Source organism: Dama dama, chromosome 11 (assembly GCF_033118175.1).
Source record: "Dama dama isolate Ldn47 chromosome 11, ASM3311817v1, whole genome shotgun sequence".
NCBI lineage: Eukaryota > Metazoa > Chordata > Mammalia > Artiodactyla > Cervidae > Dama > Dama dama.
In genome coordinates this window covers 95,513,865-95,534,804 of record NC_083691.1, presented here as the reverse complement: position 1 = coordinate 95,534,804, position 20,940 = coordinate 95,513,865, and the positions used below count along the sequence as shown (strand labels likewise).

The 20,940-nt window shown below is 42.2% G+C and overlaps 1 protein-coding gene across 1 annotated transcript in view; it reads left to right on the top strand.

Annotated features, from left to right (window-relative positions):
• The first annotated feature begins 2,071 nt into the window (after positions 1-2,071).
• The window catches only part of IL18RAP (interleukin 18 receptor accessory protein), a 35,205-nt gene continuing 16,336 nt past the window's right edge, over positions 2,072-20,940 (top strand). Inside the window, exons 1-5 of the mRNA XM_061155843.1 lie at positions 2,072-2,421; positions 7,969-8,139; positions 8,934-9,255; positions 9,686-9,869; positions 18,139-18,289. Coding sequence (XP_061011826.1) covers positions 8,007-8,139; positions 8,934-9,255; positions 9,686-9,869; positions 18,139-18,289 — 790 coding nt within the window. The 5' untranslated portion in view covers positions 2,072-2,421; positions 7,969-8,006. The remainder of the gene's footprint in view (positions 2,422-7,968; positions 8,140-8,933; positions 9,256-9,685; positions 9,870-18,138; positions 18,290-20,940) is intronic.

Here is a 20,940-nt window from a genome sequence, read left to right as displayed (position 1 = left end):
ATATATATGTGTTAGTATACTGTATTGGTCTTTATCTTTCTGGCTTACTTCACTCTGTATAATGGGCTCCAGTTTCATCCATCTCATTGGAACTGATTCAAATGAATTCTTTTTAATAGCTGAGTAATATTCCATGGTGTATATGTACCATAGCTTCCTTATCCATTCGTCTGCTGATGGGCATCTAGGTTGCTTCCATGTCCTGGCTATTATAAACAGTGCTGCGATGAACATTGGGGTGCACGTGTCTCTCTCAGATCTGGTTTCCTTGGTGTGTAAGCCCAGGAGTGGGATTGCTGGGTCATATGGCAGTTCTATTTCCAGTTTTTTAAGAAATCTCCACACTGTTCTCCATAGCGGCTGTACTAGTTTGCATTCCCACCAACAGTGTAAGAGGGTTCCCTTTTCTCCACACCCTCTCCAGCATTTATTGCTTGTAGACTTTTGGATAGCAGCCATTCTGACTGGCGTGTAATGGTACCTCATTGTGATTTTGATTTGCATTTCTCTGATAATGAGTGATGTTGAGCATCTTTTCATGTGTTTGTTAGCCATCTGTATGTCTTCTTTGGAGAAATGTCTGTTTAGTTCTTTGGCCCATTTTTTGATTGGGTCGTTTATTTTTCTGGAATTGAGCTGCAGGAGTTGCTTGTATATTTTTGAGATTAATCCTTTGTCTGTTGCTTCATTTGCTAGTATTTTCTCCCATTCTGAGGGCTGTCTTTTCACGTTGCTTATAGTTTCCTTTGTTGTGCAAAAGCTTTTAAGTTTCATTAGGTCCCATTTGTGTATTTTTGCTTTTATTTCCAATATTCTGGGAGGTGGGTCATAGAGGATCCTGCTGTGATTTATGTCGGAGAATGTTTTGCCTATGTTCTCCTCTAGGAGTTTTATAGTTTCTGGTCTTACCTTTAGATCTTTAATCCATTTTGAGTTTATTTTTGTGTGTGGTGTTAGAAGGTGCTCTAGTTTCATTCTTTTACAAGCGGTTGACCAGTTTTCCCAGCACCACATGTTTATTGCCATGTTGCTCCCTCATGACGCTGTGAGCCTGGAGCTTCATGTGCCTGGAATATCATTCATCTGTTCCCTATGACCTGTCTGGAAACAGGCCTGGAAGAAACCTCATTTTCTCTTGGAATTCTAGGTAGATTTGTGACCTGGGACGGATATGTTTTGGGGTTCATTCCTAGTTGTAACAACTCACTCCCTTTTTTCTCCTCCATCTCAGGCAAACACTCATTTTGCCTTCATCCCAAAGTGAATGTAGTCTTCTTTTGCATTTTACATCACCCTCTAGATAAATGTAGAAACAGCCCTGGAGCGCTCAGATGCTCGATGAATAGCCTTATCTTGAGGAAGGATGGTTTCTAGGGTTAACCAAGAAGCTTAATCAAGACTCTTTCTGACCAGGAAGCTCTCAGAGAGTCCTCAGGTTCCTATTAAGCGATTTTATTTGTTCTATGAAAGGAACATTAGTATTCTTAATTGGGATTTCCCACGTGGCTCAGTGGTTAAATAATCCGCCTACCAACGTAAGAGATGAAGGAGACACATATTTTATCCCTGGTCGGGAAGATCCCCTGGAGTAGGAAACCACTCCAGTATCCTTGCCTGGGAAACCCCATGGACAGAAGAGACTGGTGGGCCACAGTCCATGGGATCACAAAGAGTCAGACACAGCTGAGCACACACCACGCAGGGTGTTCTTAATTAGATGTTATATTTTGAATCTTTCTTTTAATCATAAATAGGTGCCAAAAAACCTTGGTGATTTTAGACTTTAAATTCATTTCCATGTCTGTATAAATAAATCATTGTTTCAAAAAAATGTCGATAGAGTTTTCTTTTTTTTCCTTTTGCAGAATTAAAAAAGTGAATCACAAGAAAAGCTTTAGGCTATATCATAAAGGTTACATTTTTGGGAGTTAGTTTTACAAAACAAAACAGAAAAACCCCAAACCCACAGTTGAGAAGTTGAGTTGAGTGCTAATAATCTGTAGAGGAAATTCTTGTAAAGGAAGTCGGCTTACTCACTCTTTCAACTAAACCTGACCGCAAACATTATCTAGTCAAGGAGGTTGGCCTGGAGAGAATTTTAGATGCTTTATCTTTTGGTCATTTCCTTCTACAGACAGAGGCAGTTAATTTGATTTTTCTCTTTATGATCATGAATTTGACAATGTCAATGGTCATTTTCCTTTAGTAAAAGATTTTCCTTTTTTTTCTCTCCAGTTTTAGCTTATTATTTCTAAACGTGTGTGAGTTAAATGTATCTCTCTGGGCAGGATGACATACTGTATTCCTCTTTCAAAATGGATATGCTCACATTTCTTCATCAGATAGAAAAGCCGGCAGTCACTGAAATAAAGCCTTGAAGTTCCTTCCTCTTTTTCAGTGTCTTAAGGACAGGAAGTACAGGTAAGACATGAGTACATTTTTTTTTTCACTAGATTTCCTAACCAGCAAATATAAGTTGAGAAAAGAACTTGAAACATTTTCAGAATGTATTGCTAATGCAGTTCCTTTTCATTAACTATTTTATACTATTAGGTGTGGTATTGAACTAGTTATATCTCCATTTATATGGAGGCCTCACATTATTAAAAACCTTGTAGTTACCAAATAAGCCTTTCCATAATGCTTCGAGTATATTGTGGGAAAGCTGGAGAGTAGAGGGATTTAAGATGCTTGCTGAATTTCAACATTTGTCTTGACTTGACCGCCGTAAGATTGCTAAGAGTGTGAGCTACACTCTTTAAAAAAAAAAAAAAATTTATCTGGCTGCACCAGGTTCTAGTTGTGGCACATGAATGAGATCTTTAGTTGCAGCATGTGGGATCTAGTTCCCTAGCCAAGGATTGAACCCCAGGCCGCCTGCTTTGGGAGCTCAGAGTCTTAGCCACTGGATCAAGCTATACTCTTGATCTTCTGTAGTTCCTAGACAATGGTAGATAAAGCTACCATGGATTATGTGAGAACCATAATAATATTAGTTGAATTAAATGGTTGCTATTTCACCAGATCAGATGTCTACACGTACGTGTGTTCTCTGTGTACAGTCACCTATGATCCCATGGGAAATTGTCTTTGATGGTGGGATTCCCCTACTTGAGTCTCAGATTCTTTGTTGATACCTGCCTACTCCACCTGCCTTTCCTCTTTTTATTCTCACATCAAAAGTCTGGATCAGCAAAAATAATAATTCATCATCAACGAAAGATTGAAAGCGTAGTCTTGACCAACTGATTGGGCGGGGGGCTGGGGGATCTTCAACCTCTGACAAAGGAAATATGGAAAGCAGGTATGGAAGCTGGTTTGGAGAAGAGACCCGTCAGATACTGGAAGTCACCCTGTGACTCTCATTTCCTTTTAAAAACTTTATTTATTTGGCTGTGCTGGGTCTTATTTGCAGCTCGAAGGATTCCTAGTTGTGGCATACAAACTCTTAGTTGAAGCATGTGGGATCTGTTCCCTGACCAGGGATGGAACCCAGGCCCTCTGCATTGGGAGCACAGAGTCTTAGCCACTGGACCACCAGGGAAACCCCCTCTCATCTCTTCCTCCGAGGTGATGACATATGGTGATAGGAAAATTAGAGTCCCTGAGACCCTCTCCATATGGACACAAATTCCTCTTCTAATATTTCTAAGATGTGCAATTATCATTAATAGTGGAGACCACTCTTTCAGCAATGTGAGCCTTGGTTGTCCATCAGTAAAACCAGAAAGACAACAGCTGCCTTCCCAAGTGTGAGCATAAAGTATGTAAAAGGGCAGGACCCCGTTAGATTCAGAGTTTCCTGGCTATTGTTTTACTCCCATGAAAGACTTGCAGCCTGGTTTCTTTAAGTTGCTCAGTGCATGATAAATGTTTGGTAAATGCACCTTGGCTAATTCCTTATGATTCTTGGAAGTGTTTTGGTGATGGTGGAATGGAAGGCATCTCATAGATACTAAAAGATCTCAAAGAGGTAGATGTTGACAAACAATACCCATTGAGTTATCCCACACGGATGGGGTTTCCAGAATGGACTAGCTCCCACGTTCAGTTGATAGCAGTGCTGGCAATAACTGCCGTAACCTGGCACGGACCTACCTCCCAAAGCTCTGTTCTTGTCCTTGAGCAGGACTGCCCAGGGGTGCTCCCTGGTCACAGTGACTTCCCCGACCCTTGTTTATTTTTTCATTTATTTATTTATTTTTGGTTGCACTGGGTCTTCATTGTTTCACGCAGGCCTTTCTGTAGTTGCGATGAGCAGCGGCTCCTCCTCATCGCGGTGTGCAGGCTTTTCATCGTGGTGTCTTCTCTTGTTACCAGGACAGGCTCTAGGCTCATGGACTCAGTGATTGTAGCACACAAGCTTAGTTGCTCCACAGCATGTAGGATCTTCCTGGACCAGGGATAGAACCCCTGTCCCCTGCATTGACAGGTGGATTCCTGTCCACTTCACCACCAGGGAAGTCCCCTGACACTTCTTTATAATATAGAGCCCAAAGTTCTTCTCTTTGAGAATCTGATTTAATATGGTTTGGAGAGCTCAGACAGGTGAATTTGTAATAAGTGTTCTGGGTGATTCTTGTAATGGAGGTCATCTGAGAAATGCAATCCCAGAGACAAAGGCCTTGCCTAGAGACAGTCCCAGGCAGCCTGAGGTCCTAACCCAGCAAGTGAACTTGTCATGGACAGAACATCTGTCCACTCAAGATTTGGGTGGGAATTTCTGAGGGCTGGAGACTTATAGGTGTCGTGGTAGCCGATTTTCTATGATTGGTCATTGGTCATTCAATCATGGAACTGTGGAATGTTAGAGGTGAGATAATCTTAGAAATCATAGCGTCTCATGATTTCCCCAGTCAGGGAACTTTAAAAAAAAAAAGCAGATTTCAGAGCCAAATCCCCAGAAGTTTGAGCCCCCAAGCTCTAAGGTGGAAAAACAACTATTACAGTCCGAATAATTTGTTTTGCTAATTAAAAATCCTGAATTGCAGAGGGAGGCTAAGTGTCTTAGCTAGAGTCACACAGCAAGTTAATTGTCGATATTGATTTGTTTTGACTCCTCTTGAATTCTTCTGCATCTATTGGGACAATAGAATTGATTATGATTTATGCACGAAGATTTGTCCTAGGAGATAAGATTTCTGAAACAGGATCTCTGCCTTTAAGGAGCTCCAAACCTGGTGGGAGAACACGGTATATGAAATGACCACACGGTGGTGTGGATTAATTCTGAATGAGGACTCACTGAGCTCTGTGTGAGCCACACACTTGGAGACTGTGCATCCCGCGAGACAGGCTCAGTTCCTGCCGGCATGGAGCTTTGATTCTAATTAGGGGAAAAGTCTCTGAAACAAGACAATAATGAGTGCTAAGACAAAGTAATCCAACACATGAGTTAATAAGAGAAATGGCTGCTGGCTGGTGCAGTGGGGAACAGGGAGGGAGGGAGACCACTTGATCGTGCCGCAAGTGGTCAATGGAGGTCTCTCTGGGGATGAAGCACAAGATAAGTCAGGAGGGAGCCATATCAGGTCATAGAGGGTTTGGCATCTGATGCTTTGGAATGGAGTCTTTATCTCATAGGTGGAGGGCTGGTGAGGTTATCAGCACAGAAATGACATTCTCAGGTTTGTTTTCTAGGCAGGTGCTTGTAGACCTTGTTTCCAGGCAGTGACTGGAGATGGAGATATTGTCCCTTCAGGGGCTTTGTAGGCAAAGGAAAGGCAAGCAGAGGTGGGAAGCAGACTTCATCTTGAAAGGCAGTTACTTACCCTGCCCTGTTCCTTGCTTACAATCTTGGTAAGAAGATAAGAGCGCCGCCCACACACCCCCCACCCCCCGCCGTTGTCGCCACTGGGAATAACTGATGCAGTGACTCTGGTCCCCATCCCTGGCACCCTAGGTCTTTCCACCATCCTGTGAAGCCCTTTCTTCACTGAGCGTGCCCTCCTCTCAGCGGATCAGCCGCCAGGTGGAAACATCCTGACTTTGGGTCAACCCTGGGCAAACGGATCTGGAGGGAACTCCCAGTGTATATGACTCTGTTTGCCTCCATCCAGGATAATGTCTCTGGTTTTCTGGGTCTGTCTCTTCCTGCCTCCTCAGAGAAGTCGGTACATGCTGTCTCTCCTCACTCTCACTTGCACTGAGCCTGTTACCCCTCCAGCTCCTTCTCCTCCAAGGTGGAATGAAGCCAGCACCGGCAGAAACATTTCCTTGTCCTGTCTTCTGTGCGCGGGGGAGCCTGGGGAGGGTGTGGCTTGTCCCCACTGTCCACGCTCCTCTCCAACTCCCTCATCCCCATCACCCTAAACCCTCCACACTTGCCATGGCCAAGCCTAACAGAAGCTGTCCAGTCTTGCTTGCACCCAAATTTTCTGTAGCTTTGACTGTCAATATTGAGTCTTTCCTCCAAACTTCCTCTGCGCTTCATGTCAGGGTGGTCTCCGTGTTCTATCTCCCTCACATGTGTAGCCCCTTCCGCCATATGAGGACAGAGTGAGAAGGTGTCACTTATGAACCAGGAAAAGAGGCCTCACAGAGGGTAACCCTGCTGGTGCCTTGGTTTTGGACTTTCCAGACCCCAGAATTTTGAGAAAGATATTTCTCTTGGGTATAAATCACCCAGTCTTTGGTTTTCTGTTATGGCAATCTGAATGGCAAGAATGCACAGAAGACCTGTACCAAATAGGTCTTAATGACCAGGATAACCTCGATGGTGTGATCACTCACCTAGAACCAGACATCCTGAAGTGTGAAGTCAAGTGGTCCTTAGGAATCATCACTACAAACAAAGCTAGCGGAATGATGGAATTTCAGCTGAGCTATTTCAAATCCTAAAAGATGATGCTGTTAAAGTGCTGCACTTAACACACCAGCAAATTTGGAAAACTCAGCAGTGGCCACAGGACTGGAAACGGTCAGTTTTCATTCCAATCCCAAAGAACGGCAATGTCTTCAAAGAATGTTCAAACTGCTGCGCAAACCACAGGGTCACAAAGAGTTGGACACGACTGAGCGTCTAAACAATAACAACAACCTGAATGGACCCGGGTACGCACCCAGCAACCTCATCCCTCCTCTCTTTCAAATGGTTTGAAAGTTCCAACAGCCACTCTATCAAAAAGATGGGCAAAACCACAATGAACACAGTCCAGGGTCTGACATTCTACCTTGGGGTGACCTTCTTTCCTTTCAGACTTCAGAGAATCCTTAGAAATGCCACCCAGCAACAGCGCTCCCTGTCTTACTTGGGGCACAGTAAGTCAAGCATCCTCTATTCTCTAACATCTGTTACAAGCCAGCAAATGACAGACATTCTCATTTATACACGTGAGCTACAGGACTAGCTTCCCTAACGAGGATCTGACATTTTCACACAACTTGGATCATCTTTTCAGGAAAACTTTCTTCTAACTCTTTCTAAACTGCTCATGAAAATATACGTGATTAGAAGTGAAGTGAAAGTCGCTCAGTCTTGTCTGACTCTGCAACTCCATGGACTGTAGCCTGCCAGGCTCCTCTGTCCATGGGATTCTCCAGGCAAGAATACTGGAATGGGTCACCATTCCTTTCTCCAGGAGATCTTCCCCACCAAGGATAGAACCTGGGTGTCCTGCATTGCAGGCAGATTCTTTTCTGTCTGAGCCACCAGGGAAGCCCAAAAATATACATACTTGGTCAGAAACTTAAGGAAAAAAAAAAAAAGTATTCCAGGAAGAAATAACATCAAAAGAACACACTGTATGGAGGATAAATTCAAGCAGAACCCTGAGTCGGAGATGCCCTTCCTCCTTCAGTTGAGTAAGAAGTGAGGTATGCAGGGACTTCCACACACCACTGAAAATACCACTCAAGTGTGGGCATATGAGGGCTTTTGGGTAGGACCTGCCCTTTCAAAGCTTCCTGTGTGACTTGCGTTTTGATCGCTGGTTCCAATTTCTTCATTTCCCATTTCTTGATTTACAGAAATGAAGAGGATCCTAAGGGTGGAGCTCTGAGGGGAAATGTCCTCTACTCTGACCACAGAACCAATGTCCTGCAGTGATGACAGGGACCCAGGGAGAATGATGCTTTATTTGGGCTGGATATTTCTTTGGCTTATCGCAGGAGGGAGCATCAAAGGACTGAATATTCCAGGTAGGGGTTTTTCACTTTTCCTGCTGACCCTGTGAGTCTTATGTTCCAAGGTGAAAGTGACAGATATTCTGTGATACATGAGGAAATGATGTAATTATCCAGAGCGCTTCCTTTCTGCTGTTAAAATGGGGGTAGGAGACATGATTGGGCTGAACAGATTTGAGTTGATTCCAAGCATTGATGGAGAGCCCAGTTACCCTTGCTGAGTATTCAGTGGATGCAACTGAAGAGGATTTACAGGTGGGTTGGCCATCTCTAACAGGAAACCTCCATTACTATTAGTGATGCTGAAGACCAATGGAAGGGAATTAGATCTGAACTTCTTTCCCTCACAAAATGGAAAATAATAAGAAGAAAGACACCCATGGGAGCTTAATTCTTTGTGAAACCAAATACCCTTTGGAAATATAAGTTAGAGTGTCTTCTTTTTTTAAAATTACAACTTTCAATATTTATTTAATAGAAAATAGGCAATTTCCAGTCACTGTTTGAAGATAAAGAGTTACTTTTATTTTTCATTGGAATGTAATTGCTTTATAATATTGTGTGAGTTTCTGCTGTGCAACACCATGACTCAGCCATATGTATACACGTATCCCCTCCCTCTTGGACCTCCCTCCTCCCTCCCACCCCACCCCTCGAGGTCATCACAGAGCCCTGAGCTGAGATCCCTGGGCTGTACAACTGCTTCCCACTAGATATCTGCTTTATTCTTGATAGTGTGTATGCACCAGCGCTATAGAGTTTCATCTTCTAATGTGTTTCTGTGTTGTTTTGCTTATTGTGGTTTTCAGGTTGCTTCACTGAAAAGCCGCTTAGAACATACTCTGCAAGGTGTGGGGAGGAGTTTGTCTTGTTTTGTGATTTGCCAGAGCCACAGAAATCCCATTTCTACCACGGAAGTCGGCTCTCACCCACCCGAGGCTCTGAACACCTGCCTTGTAGTGGTAATAAGAACCTCTCTGATGTCCAGTGGTACCTGCAGCCTCAGAATGGAGACCCAGCAGTAGAAATCACTCAGAATGCTCCTCACGTCATCCAGGAGAAGAGCAGCCTTCATTTTCTGACCACAGGGATACACCATGCTGGGTTATACATGTGTAGACCTAGGATGAGGTAATGTCTCAAATGCATTTCTCTCTGCAAACATCTCCAAGTCCTTTACTATCTGAGTATAGCATCTGTGTTCATGTTGCTGCTGTTGTTGTTTGGTTGCTAAGTCGGTCTGACTCTTTGTAGCCCCATGGACTGCAGCATGCCAGGCTTCCCTGTCCTTCACCATCTCCCAAAGTTTCCTCAAAAGCATGTCCATTGAGTTAATGATGCCATCCAACCATCTCATTCTCTGTCATCCCCTTCTCCTCCTGCCCTCAATCTTTCCCAGCATCAGGGTCTTTTCCAATGAGTCAGCTCTTTGCATCAGGTGGTCATAGTATTGAAACTTCATTTTCAGCATCAGTCCTCCCAATGAATATTCAGGGTTGATTTCCCTTAGGACTGACTGGATTGATCTCCTGTGTTCACGGGACCTTATTAACTTCCCTAGGAGCCCCCAAGAGAATGCCTGCTGTGTCTGGATGATCTTAGAAGTTAAGCCCCAAACAAATATGTCCTGTGAGAGTTCTGTCTCACATGAGCAACACCTTCTTCTTGGTAGCATGAGCTCCATTTACTGCCCAGGTCTCAGCCACCAAAGTGATGCACAAAGTCCAGAGGTGACCTGGTACCAGGTAAGAATGACTTCTCTGAATCTGATGCCAGAGTTTGTCTTTATGGTAATAGCTCTTTAAGTACATTATAGAAGCATGGGTTTGAATCTGAGGTCTAGAGCAGGAGTTCCCAACCTCCAGAATCTAACGCCTGATGGTCTGAGGAGGAGCTGATGTAACAATGATAGAGATAACGTGCACAATAATTGTAATGTGCTTGAGTCATCTCAAAACCACCCCCTCCCCCCACCCGGGTCCATGGAAAAACTGTCTTCCACGCAACCTGTCTCTGATGCTGAAAATGTTGTGGAACCACTGCTCCAGAACTTCCCAAAGCATGGCCTCATGCCTACGGAGAAGACCTGACTTCCTAAAGCAGTCTATCCCCTAGTAGCCACAGAGTCTGATGTTCCAGTCATTAGAATCACCCTCCTGATCCGTGCCAGAAAAATTTCTAAAATTCAAGTACATGACATGGGAGGTTAAGACATAAACTTATGACCACTCACTCATGCAGAAAACCTGATTTGTTCAACTTTACTGCCTTTGGAAAGCAAAGGGTATGGTTAAGGTGAAAGGTACACCCAACAAGTGTGTCTTAAAGGGTTTCTAAAAGAAGCAGGAGGCGATAATACTTTCTGAACAGGGCACATCTGGGAAGACCACACAGCCAACACAGGGACTCCCAGGTGACAGGTGTCTTGCACAGGTGAGTCGTGCGTGGGGGGTTCTAGGGAAAGACAAGTTCCCAAATGGTTCTGAGTTGGGAACGACATGTGAGTAAACCTCACGACAAAAACAAGTTTTATGGTTTTACTAAGTCCTATCAGATACACAGATGCTGCCTGAGCATCTCTTCTAAAGTCATTTGATGTCAGCTGACCCCTGGGTGGCAGAATCTGGGAAGAGAATTTAAATTGCCTCCTACATTTGTAATGCTTGTTTGAAGTTCAATACTTTGCTTTAAGAAATCATGCAAAACTTTAAATTTGACTTCCAAATATATCTGTTTATTAATGTAAAATTATCATTTTAAATTGCCACTGATCAAATAATTTTTATGATTTCTTTAACCGCCCCCCCCCCCTTTTTTTTTTTTTTTACTGTACTAGGGCTTAGTTGCCTGTGGGATCTAGTTCCCTGACCAGTGATCAAACCTGGGCCTCCTGCATTGGGAGCACAGAGTTTTAGCCATTGAACCACCAGGAAAGTCTCTATCTCTTGACTTTTTGTATTCCTAGACTCAGCATCAGATGCTCCTGGAGGTAAAATTATTGTGGGGTGAGATGCTGTTTCCTCACTTGATTCTCTTGAGATTCAATGACAACTGGTGTTATGGTCATTGTAGAAGTAAGTGAACAGGGAGGGTGAGTGTGTGCTTAAGGTCTCAATTTTATATTTTAAAGTGACGCTGAAAATATACTGCCCCAATGAAATCCTAATTTAAGAAACACCTTACTACAATGAGGAATCATTTCACACTGGTCAGAATGGCCTTCATCAAAAAGTCTACAAATAAAAACTGCTAAAGAGAATGTGGAGAAAAGGAAACCCTCCGACACTGTGGATGGGACTGTGAAATTGGTGCAGCACCATGGAGAAGCGTATGGAGGATCCTCAGAAAGGAAAAACAGAGTCACCATACACTCTAACAACTGCACTCCTGAGCACATATGCAGACAGAAGCCTAATTTGGAAAGACACGTGCACCCCACTGTTCATTGAAGAACTATTTACTATAGCCCAGATATGGAAGGAACCTAAGTGTCCATCCAGTGAATGGATAAAGAAGATGTGGTCTACACACACACATACACACAATACAATATTACTCAGCCATAAAAAACAATGAAACATTGCCATTTGCAGGAACATGGATGGACCCAGAGACTGGTATACTAAGTGAAGTAAGTCAGATAGAGAAAGACAAATATCATATGATACCACTTATATGTGGAATCTAAAATAAGACAAAAATGAACTTATTGATGAAAAGGAAACAGACTCACAGACATAGAAAACAAACTTATGACTACCAAAGTAGAAAGGAGGGGGAGGGATAAATTAGGAGTTTGGGATTAGCAGATACAAATGACTGTACATAAAATAAATGAACAGCAAGTTTCTGCTATATAGCACAGGGTCCTACAGTCAATATCCTGTGGAAAACCATGATGAAAAAGAATATGGAAAAGAGTATGCATATGTATATACATATACATGTATATATTTAATGTTTTCATTCCAATCCCAAACAAAGGGAATGCCAAAGAACCCTGAAATTACCACACGATTGCACTCATCTCACACATTAGCAAAGTAATGCTCAAAATTCTCCAAGCCAGGCTTCAACAATACATGAACCGTGAACTTCCAGATGTTCAAGCTGGTTTTAGAAAAGGCAGAGGAACCAGAGATCAAATTGCCAACATCCGTTGGATTATTGAAAAAGCAAGAGAGTTCCAGAAAAACATCTATTTCTGCTTTATTGACTGTCAAAGCCTTCGACTGTGTGGATCACAACAAACTGGAAAATTCTTCAAGAGATGGGAACACCAGACCACCTGACCTGCCTCTTGAAAAATCTGTATGCAGGTCAGGAAGCAACAGTTAGAACTGGACATGGAACAACAGACTGGTTCAATTAGGAAAAGGAGTACGTCAAGGCTTATATTGTCACCCTGTTTATTTAACTTATATGCAGAGTACATCATGAGAATGATGGATGAAGCACAAGCTGTAATCAAGATTGCTGGGAGAAATATCAGTAACCTCAGATATGCAGATGATGCCACACTCATGGCAGAAAGCAAAGAAGAACTAAAGAGCCTCTTGATGAAAGTGAAAGAAGAGAGTGAAAAAGTTGGCTTAAAGCTCAACATTCAGAAAACTAAGATCATGGCATCTGGTCCCGTCATTTCATGGGAAATAGATGGGGAAACAATGGAAACAGTGAGAGATTTTATTTTGGGGGGCTCCAAACTCACTGCAGATAGTGACTGCAGCCATGAAATTAAAAGACACTTACTCCTTGGAAGGAAAGTTATGACCAACCTAGATAGCATATTAAAGAGCAGAGACATTACTTTGCCAACAAAAGTCCATCTAGTCAAGGCTATGGTTTTTCCATGTAAGGATGTAAGAGTTGGACTATAAAGGAAGCTGAGTGCCAAAGAATTGATGCTGTTGAACTGTGGTGTTGAACAAGACCCTTGAGAGTCCCTTGGACTGCAAGGAGATCCAACCAGTCCATCCTAAAGGAGATCAGTCCTGGGTGTTCATTGGAAGGACTGATGCTGAAGCTGAAACTCCAATACTTTGGCTACCTGATGCAAAGAACTGACTCATTTGAAAAGACCCTGATGCTGGGAAAGATTGCAGGTGGGAGGAGAAGGGGATGACAGAGGATGAGATGGTTGGATGGCATCACTGACTCAATGGACATGAGTTTGAGTAAACTCTGGGAGTTGGTGATGGACAGGGAGGCCTGGCGTGCTGCAGTCCATGGGGTCACAAAGAGTCAGAGACAACTGAGTGACTGAACTGAACTGATATATATAGTGTGTGTGTGTGAAACTGTTTTCTGTACACCAGAAACTAACACAATATTATAGTGAACATCCTTCAATTAAAAAAAAAACACATTAATTTCATAACCTCTAAACTGTACTAAGAAAAGTCAGTGGTTCTGTTCATTATTTTCAGTTCTCTCTTAACAAAGCTTCCCACGGTTCAAATGAATCTGTAATCTGGGGTGATCAACATCTTACTATGTCAAGGTGGCTGTTCCAAGTCCCAGAAAGTAAGCCTGTCCCCGGTTATTTAAGTTGAAAATGCATTTGAAGTTTTAATTTTCATGTCCCTGAAATGAAAGCTATTGTTGCTTTCTGGTAAGCACAATCTATAGGGTAGTTGACAGTTTTCTGTATAAACCACTTTTATGAACTAAACCCTAACACTGTGTGACATGCACAAAAGGAAGTTTAATTTCTCCTCTGGTTTGCTTGCAAAGGTCACGATGTGTCTACTGGTGACGAACCATCTGTCTTAAAAGCAGGCAAACAATGATTGTTGTTAAAATTGTATCTTTTTTAAAAGTTTTTATTTTATATTGAAGTGTGATAGTTTCAGGTGGACAGCAAACGGACTCCGTTGTACATATACATGTATCCATTCTGATTAAGATTTGGACAGGTCATCATTTAGGTTATGTTTCATGAATTGCATGAAATGCATGCATTGCATGTATGTGTGTGCACCCATGCTTACACACACATGCACACACACAAATACAGTATCATGGAAAGTCGCAAACCTCTTGGAAGCAGCATATCACTGAAAGTGATGACATTAGACCAATGGGGCTTCCCAGGGGCTAGTGGTAAAGAAACAGCCTGCCAGTGCAAGAGACATAAGAGATGTAGGTTAATAATTTAATAATAAATAAATAAATCATGAGAAACGCTGGGCTGGAAGAAGCACAAGCTGGAATCAAGATTGCTGGGAGAAATATCAATAACCTCAGAAATGCAGATGACACCACCATTATGGCAGAAAGTGAAGAAGAACTAAAGAGCCTCTTGATGAAAGTGAAAGAGGAGAGACAAAAAGTTGGCTTAAAGCTCAACATTCAGAAAACTAAGATCATGGCATCTGGTCCCACCACTTCATGGGAAATAGATGGGGAAAGAGTGGAAACAGTGTCAGACTTTATTTTATTGGGATCCAAAACCACTGCAGATGGTGATTGCAGCCATGAAATTAAAAGACACTTACTCCTTGGAAGGAAAGTTATGACCAACCTGGATAGCATATTAAAAAGCAGAGACATTGCTTTGCCAGCAAAGGTCTGTCTAGTCAAGGCTATGGTTTTTCCAGTAGTTATGTATGGATGTGAGAGTTGGACTGTGAAGAAAGCTGAGTGCCGAAAAATTGATGCTTTTGAAGTGTGGTGTTGGAGAAGACTCTTGAGAGTCCCTTGGACTGCAAAGAGATCCAACCAGTCCATCCTAAAGGAGGTCAGTCCTGGGTGTTCATTGGAAGGACTGATGTTGAAGCTGAAACTCCAGTACTGATGCAAAGAACTGACTCATTGGAAAAGACCCTGATTCTGGGAAAGATTGAAGGCAGGAGGAGAAGGGGACGACAGAGGATGAGATGGCTGGATGGCATCACCGACTCGATGGACATGAGTTTGAGTAAACTCTGGGAGTTGGTGATGGACAGGGAGGCCTGGCGTGCTGTAATTCACGGGGTCGCAGAGAGTCGGACACGACTGAGCAACTGAACTGAACTGAATAAATAAATTATTAATTAATTAATCATAAATTTAAAATTAATAATAAATTAATCAATGAACTCAAATGGACTGGACTGTAGCCCAGCAAGCTTCTCTGTCCATTGGATTCTCCAGGCAAGAATCCTGGAGTGGGTTGCCATACCTTTCTCCAGGGAATCTTCCTGACCCAGGGATCAAACCCAGGTCTCCTGCATTGCAGGCAGATTCTTTACCATCTGAGCCACCAAGGAAGTCCTAAATAAAAATATAAGGACAAATAACTGGCATAAATAGACTTCATCTAGAGATGATGTTATATTGAGTTGGTCCAAAATTTCCTTTGGACCTTTCTTTGAGATGTTGTGGAAAAACCCAAATGAAGTTTTTTACCAAGTCAGTATCCCTGGGAGAGCTTCCCTGATGGTGCAGACGGTAAAGAATCTGCCTGCAATATGGGATACCTGGGTTTAATCCCTAGGTCGGGAAGATTCCCTGGAGAAGGGGATGGTAACGCACTCTAGTATTCTTGCCTGGAGAATCCCATGGACAGAGGCCACGGTCAGCGGGGTCACAAAGAGTCCGACAAGACTGAGAGATCCATTCTTTCTAATGCTAAGGTGAGTGTGTTTCGTTCAGTCTTTAGTGAGTCTTTGACCCAAGGCAGAGTTAGAGCAGTGGGAGAGGCTCTTCTGGAAGGGCTCGGGGCACTGAACCTGGGTGCCCATGACACGGCCGTGACGTCCTGCCAGGAGCACTGTGCCTGAGTGACTTTTCCATTGGTGGTTTAAGACGGCCTCACTCGCATGCCACAGCACTGACGTGGCTGCCGCGTCCTCTCTGAACCCTGAGTTCCATGGAAGTTTCACACATAGACCGCCACTTCTTTTCATTTCCTCTGGCCTCATTCTTCTTGTTCCTGGTGCCCAGTGGCACCCTGTGAACCCAGGGTCATGGAGAGCTGGTGAGCAGGTAAGACTCGCCAGACCAAAGGCTGATGTGATGCCAGGGAGGGAAGGGGTTTTGGAAATTATTCCCAAGGTCCATACACTGGCCCATTCAATTGTTCTCACTGTGAAACTTCTGAATCCTGGGCAACTTCCTACCCTCTGTGCAACACTATAATCCACAGGGTGTCAGAGGTGTCAGTTCTCTGTAGGACTCACTGATGCTGTTTATACACTCACGCTGATCCACTCTCCTCCTTCCCTGTTTTGCTCATGACTGGTTCATATCTGAGCGAAACAAAGAATTTCTCATGAGGCCCCAGTGGCACCTCTTTCCTACCTGGATCATTTACGATTGTCTTATTAGAAGGGCTTCCCATCCCTCTTGAGACAAATGGTTTATCTCTTTTCTTTGATGTTTCGCTTGAGTTCTATCTCATAAATGCTGGTTTTTAAGTTTTTTGTTTATTTTCGGCTATGGTGGGTCTCCGGTGCTGTGTAGGTTTCTCTCTAGTTGAGGCAATCGGGGGCTACTCTCTAGCTTAGGTGCGCAGGCTTCTCATTGCTGCGGTGTCTCTCGTTACGGAGCATAGGCTCAATAGTTGCTGCACGGCCTAGCTGCTCCTTAGCATGTAGAATCATCCCTGATCAGGGATTGAACCCTTGACTCTTGTGTGGGCAGGCAGATTCTTTACCACTGAGCCACCAGGGAAGCCTCCATCTCATAAAATCTTAATGATACATACTCAGCCATACTTACTTTTCATTAAAAAAAAAAAATCAGGCTCATTAGTAATTACTTAGTAATTACTAATCTTAGTAATTACTCATCTTCCCCATGGCCCAGCTGCAGTCTGGTTCCAACTCTGCATCCTCTTCTCTGTGCTACTTTCTCATATAATTTAAAACCCACCTTCACCAATTTCTGTTCTGCAGGTATATTACCATCTTCTCTAGAAGTTTCATCTCAGTTTTACCCCATGCTCTGAAACTTCCTTTTAAAAGTTTCTTGATTCTTGAGATCCACTAAACACTGTCTAACCTCATCTGTTCCCCTTCTTGGTCTTGTTTGACTTCCTACCTGCAGTTGCCCAGCTCTGACCAGCTCTGACCTTCTTCTCAGCCCCTGGCCAACCTACTGGAAATTCTTTCTGGGGCCACAGGAAACACACCGGAGACTGGAGGAGGGGAATTCCTGCTTCTGCAAGTCAGCAGGCAAAGTGGAAGGGAAATTCCTTAATCAGAACATGAAACTCAGAATCAGAAAAATGAAGCTGGATTCTCAGGTCTCTCACGAGCTATACGATATAAAGCAAACACAGACTTCAGAACCTCAGTTTCTTGTCTGTAAAATGGAAGCATAGAGTCTGCAAACCTAGCCAGAGAATCCTTGGAATGATCATAGGAAACACACATGAGAAAAAGCTTGGCAGTTTACATGCATTGTTGTTTAGTGGCTCAGTCGTGTCCGACTCTTTGTGACCCCATGGACTGCAGCCCGCCAGGCTCCTCTGCCCATGGGATTTTCCAGGCAAGAATACTAGAGTGGGTTGCCATTGCCTTCTCTAGGGGATCTTCCTGACCCAGAGATCGAACCTGCATCTCATGCATTAGTAGGTTGATTCTTTATCACTGAGCTACCAGGGAAGTTTCTACGTGGGTAATAGGTTATTATTATTTTGTTACTTTTGTTTTTTTTTTTAATCTCTTTTCTTTTGACTGCAGTGGTGAGAAATATACCATTGGAATACATATTGGCACACTTTTAGTGAAAAGTTGGAAGGGCAGGTGCTACGTGAAGGTTAGAGAATTAATGATTACAGGACTAGTGATATACTGATCGCCCATCATTCAGTAAATATCACAGTGCCCCTAAAGATACAAATACAGAATGTTTTCACAATTTGAGGGTATGACTTTCTGCAATATCCTTATATCAGACTGACCTTCTTCTCTGGTTCAAATTTGTGAAGTTTGGCTATAGCTGAGCTTAATACAAATAGTAATTCTTTGGTTATTTAATTTTCTTTTTTTAAAAGTTATTTAATTTTCTTCTCTCTTGGCTTAGAATGGAAAACTTCTCCCTGAAAACAGGAGAAACCCAATTGAAGTGGATGAAGTTTATGACTATCACCAGGGCATGTATGTGTGTGATTACACTCAGACAGATAATTCAAGTTCATGGACAGTAAGAGCTGTTATTCAAGTGAAAACCATTGGTAAGTGAGATTTTTTGGTTTCAATATTTGCTATTTCAAGTCCAATTACCCAATTAAAGTTACCTTCTTTGGCTTAGTGATTTTTTCCTTTCGGGGGCTGGGGGAAGGAGATAGTCACAGACTGTAGTCATGAAAAGCCTGGAATATTGGCAAATATCAATTTTTCCATTAACCCAGCTTCCATCCTCTGAGGAAGGCCTTGTTGTGAATCATATTCAGGTCACCAGTTGGGTTTTCTATGCACTGATTCTTTGTTTTGTGATACAAAAAACAAAAAACAATATTAGGGACTTTCCTGGTGGTTCACTGGTTAAGACTTTGCCTTCCAATGCAGGGGATGTGAGTTCAATCCCTGGGCAGAGAGTCAAGATCCCACATGCCTGCTGGCCCAAAAACCAAAACATAAAACAGAGGCAGTATTGTAACAAGTTCAATAAAGACTTTGAAAATGATCTACCTCAAAAAAAATCCTAATAAAAAAATGAAAGATTCATGCACAGAAATAAAAAAGATTAAATATTTCACACATGAGAGATAATACATTTAAAAATAATACTAAATATCTCACACCCAGAGATAAGTGACACTCACGTACCTATCACCAGCTTTAATAATGGTTTTTCCATCTCACTGTTTCTTTACTGAAACAAAATGTTATAGATAGAGCTTGAGGTCTGGGTCCCCAGCCCTTCCCACTTCCTCTCTTTGCAGATATAGCCCACTCTTTCCATTTATGTGTTTATGCTTTTGCTACATATGTATATTTCCATTAATAAAGTAGGATATCATTTTATGTTATAAAATGAAATTTGTGCTACAAACACATGGGATTGTTCTTAGGCAATATTTTGCTAAATTATACTCCCATGAGCAATGCATAGATTCCTATTTATCCCAAATATTAATAATATTTGGTGGTTTCAGTCTTTCTATTTATTTATTTTTTGAATTACGAAAGTATGATAATACATTTATAAGAAAGTTAGAAAATACAGAACAAAGTTACATATAGTTCTATATATTGCAATTACTTTTTTTAAGTAGATAGATTGAGAATTTTAGTTAGAATTTGAATATCAAACTCTCAAAAATTAATAGAATGAATATACAGAGAAGTAGAAGGATATAATAGACTTGAAAACCACTGTGAACCAATTCAGCATAATTAAGATTTATACAGTTTTCACACAACAGCAGAATATACATTCTACTCAAGTTTCCATAGACTGTAAACCAGGAGACACTGGGACATATCCAAGGACATAAAACAAGGTGTAAGACTTTCATGATCTAAAGGTACTGAAATCATACAGAGTGTGTTCTCTTATCACTGTGGAATTATGTTAGAAATCAATACCAAAAGGTACTTGAAAATAACCCACGTAGTTTCAAGTGCAATGTGACATTTAGCAAGAGAGATCTTTGACTCAGCCTTTGAAAGCCTCAATAAAGTTAGAAGAGGTTTCAGACTTTCTGATTTGAATCAACCGTACTCTCTTTTCCCATTCCAATTTACGTTTCTCTGACGGCTATCAAAGTTGAATATCCTGTCATTCGTTTCTTGACCCATTGAGCTTCTTCTTCTTTTTTTTTATCTTTTTATTTTTTTATTATTTGGAGGCTAATTACTTCACAACACTTCAGTGGGTTTTGTCATACATTGATATGAATCAGCCATAGATTTTATTCTTCTGTGAAGTGTCGATTTTCATCCCCAGCTTTCCCTTGGGTCTTTCTCATTAGATTTACAAGTATGCATGGATAAACTATATGATGTAATAAATTTAAGTATGGTTGATCTCAAAACATAACCATACAGAATCATTGACTTAGATCTTAGTAAATCCATTAATTACTTTTACTTCCTCTTCTTTCATTACAAGATACAAACCACATGGGGCACCCTGAGACCTGTCTACTTCCTGGCCCTTGCGCTCACCACCACTTTCGATGTCAGCGACTCACATTTATATGAGATTGTTCCTTGGGTGAGGGGGTTAGAAGGCAAATAGCCCACTTGGAGCACTAGCTTCTCCTCCAAGTTCAGTTGCTGTTTCACTCAGGCATGGTAACTCACCCCATCAAACTTTCAGTGGCAGGATTTGCTTTTCTCTCTCCCACAGTATACCTTGAAATATCCATTGCAACTTTTCATGTCTTCTCTGTCATCATTCCTGTCTTCCTCACTTACTCATTCATCCTCTCATGTATTCATTCTCACACAAGTATTTGTAGAACATCTAATACATTTCAGGCCCTGGGCTTGATGCTAAAGATGTAAGAGTGAGCATCTAGATGTTTCTCTGACCTCCCAGAACTTTCTATCTTGTGGGACAAACCAGGAGGATTCAGGCTGCTACAGTTCAGTAGGATGAATAGAGACAAAGGGAAGCAGTGCAGCATGTGGGAGGCCCATCAAACCCACACCTGGGTACCCGAGCTGAGTAGTGAGGAGCAAAGACAAATCAGTCCACTGAAGATGGGTAAGACGCTGTTCCAGCCAGAGTGAGCAGCACAGCTAATGTGCGAGAGATGAGAGAGAGAGCATGGTGCATTCCGGGGAGAAGAAGAAAGTGAGTTAGGGTATCTGGAAGCAGAACTGACACCACACTGTTCTAGTAAGTCTGGACTTTGTCCAAGGGACAACTGGG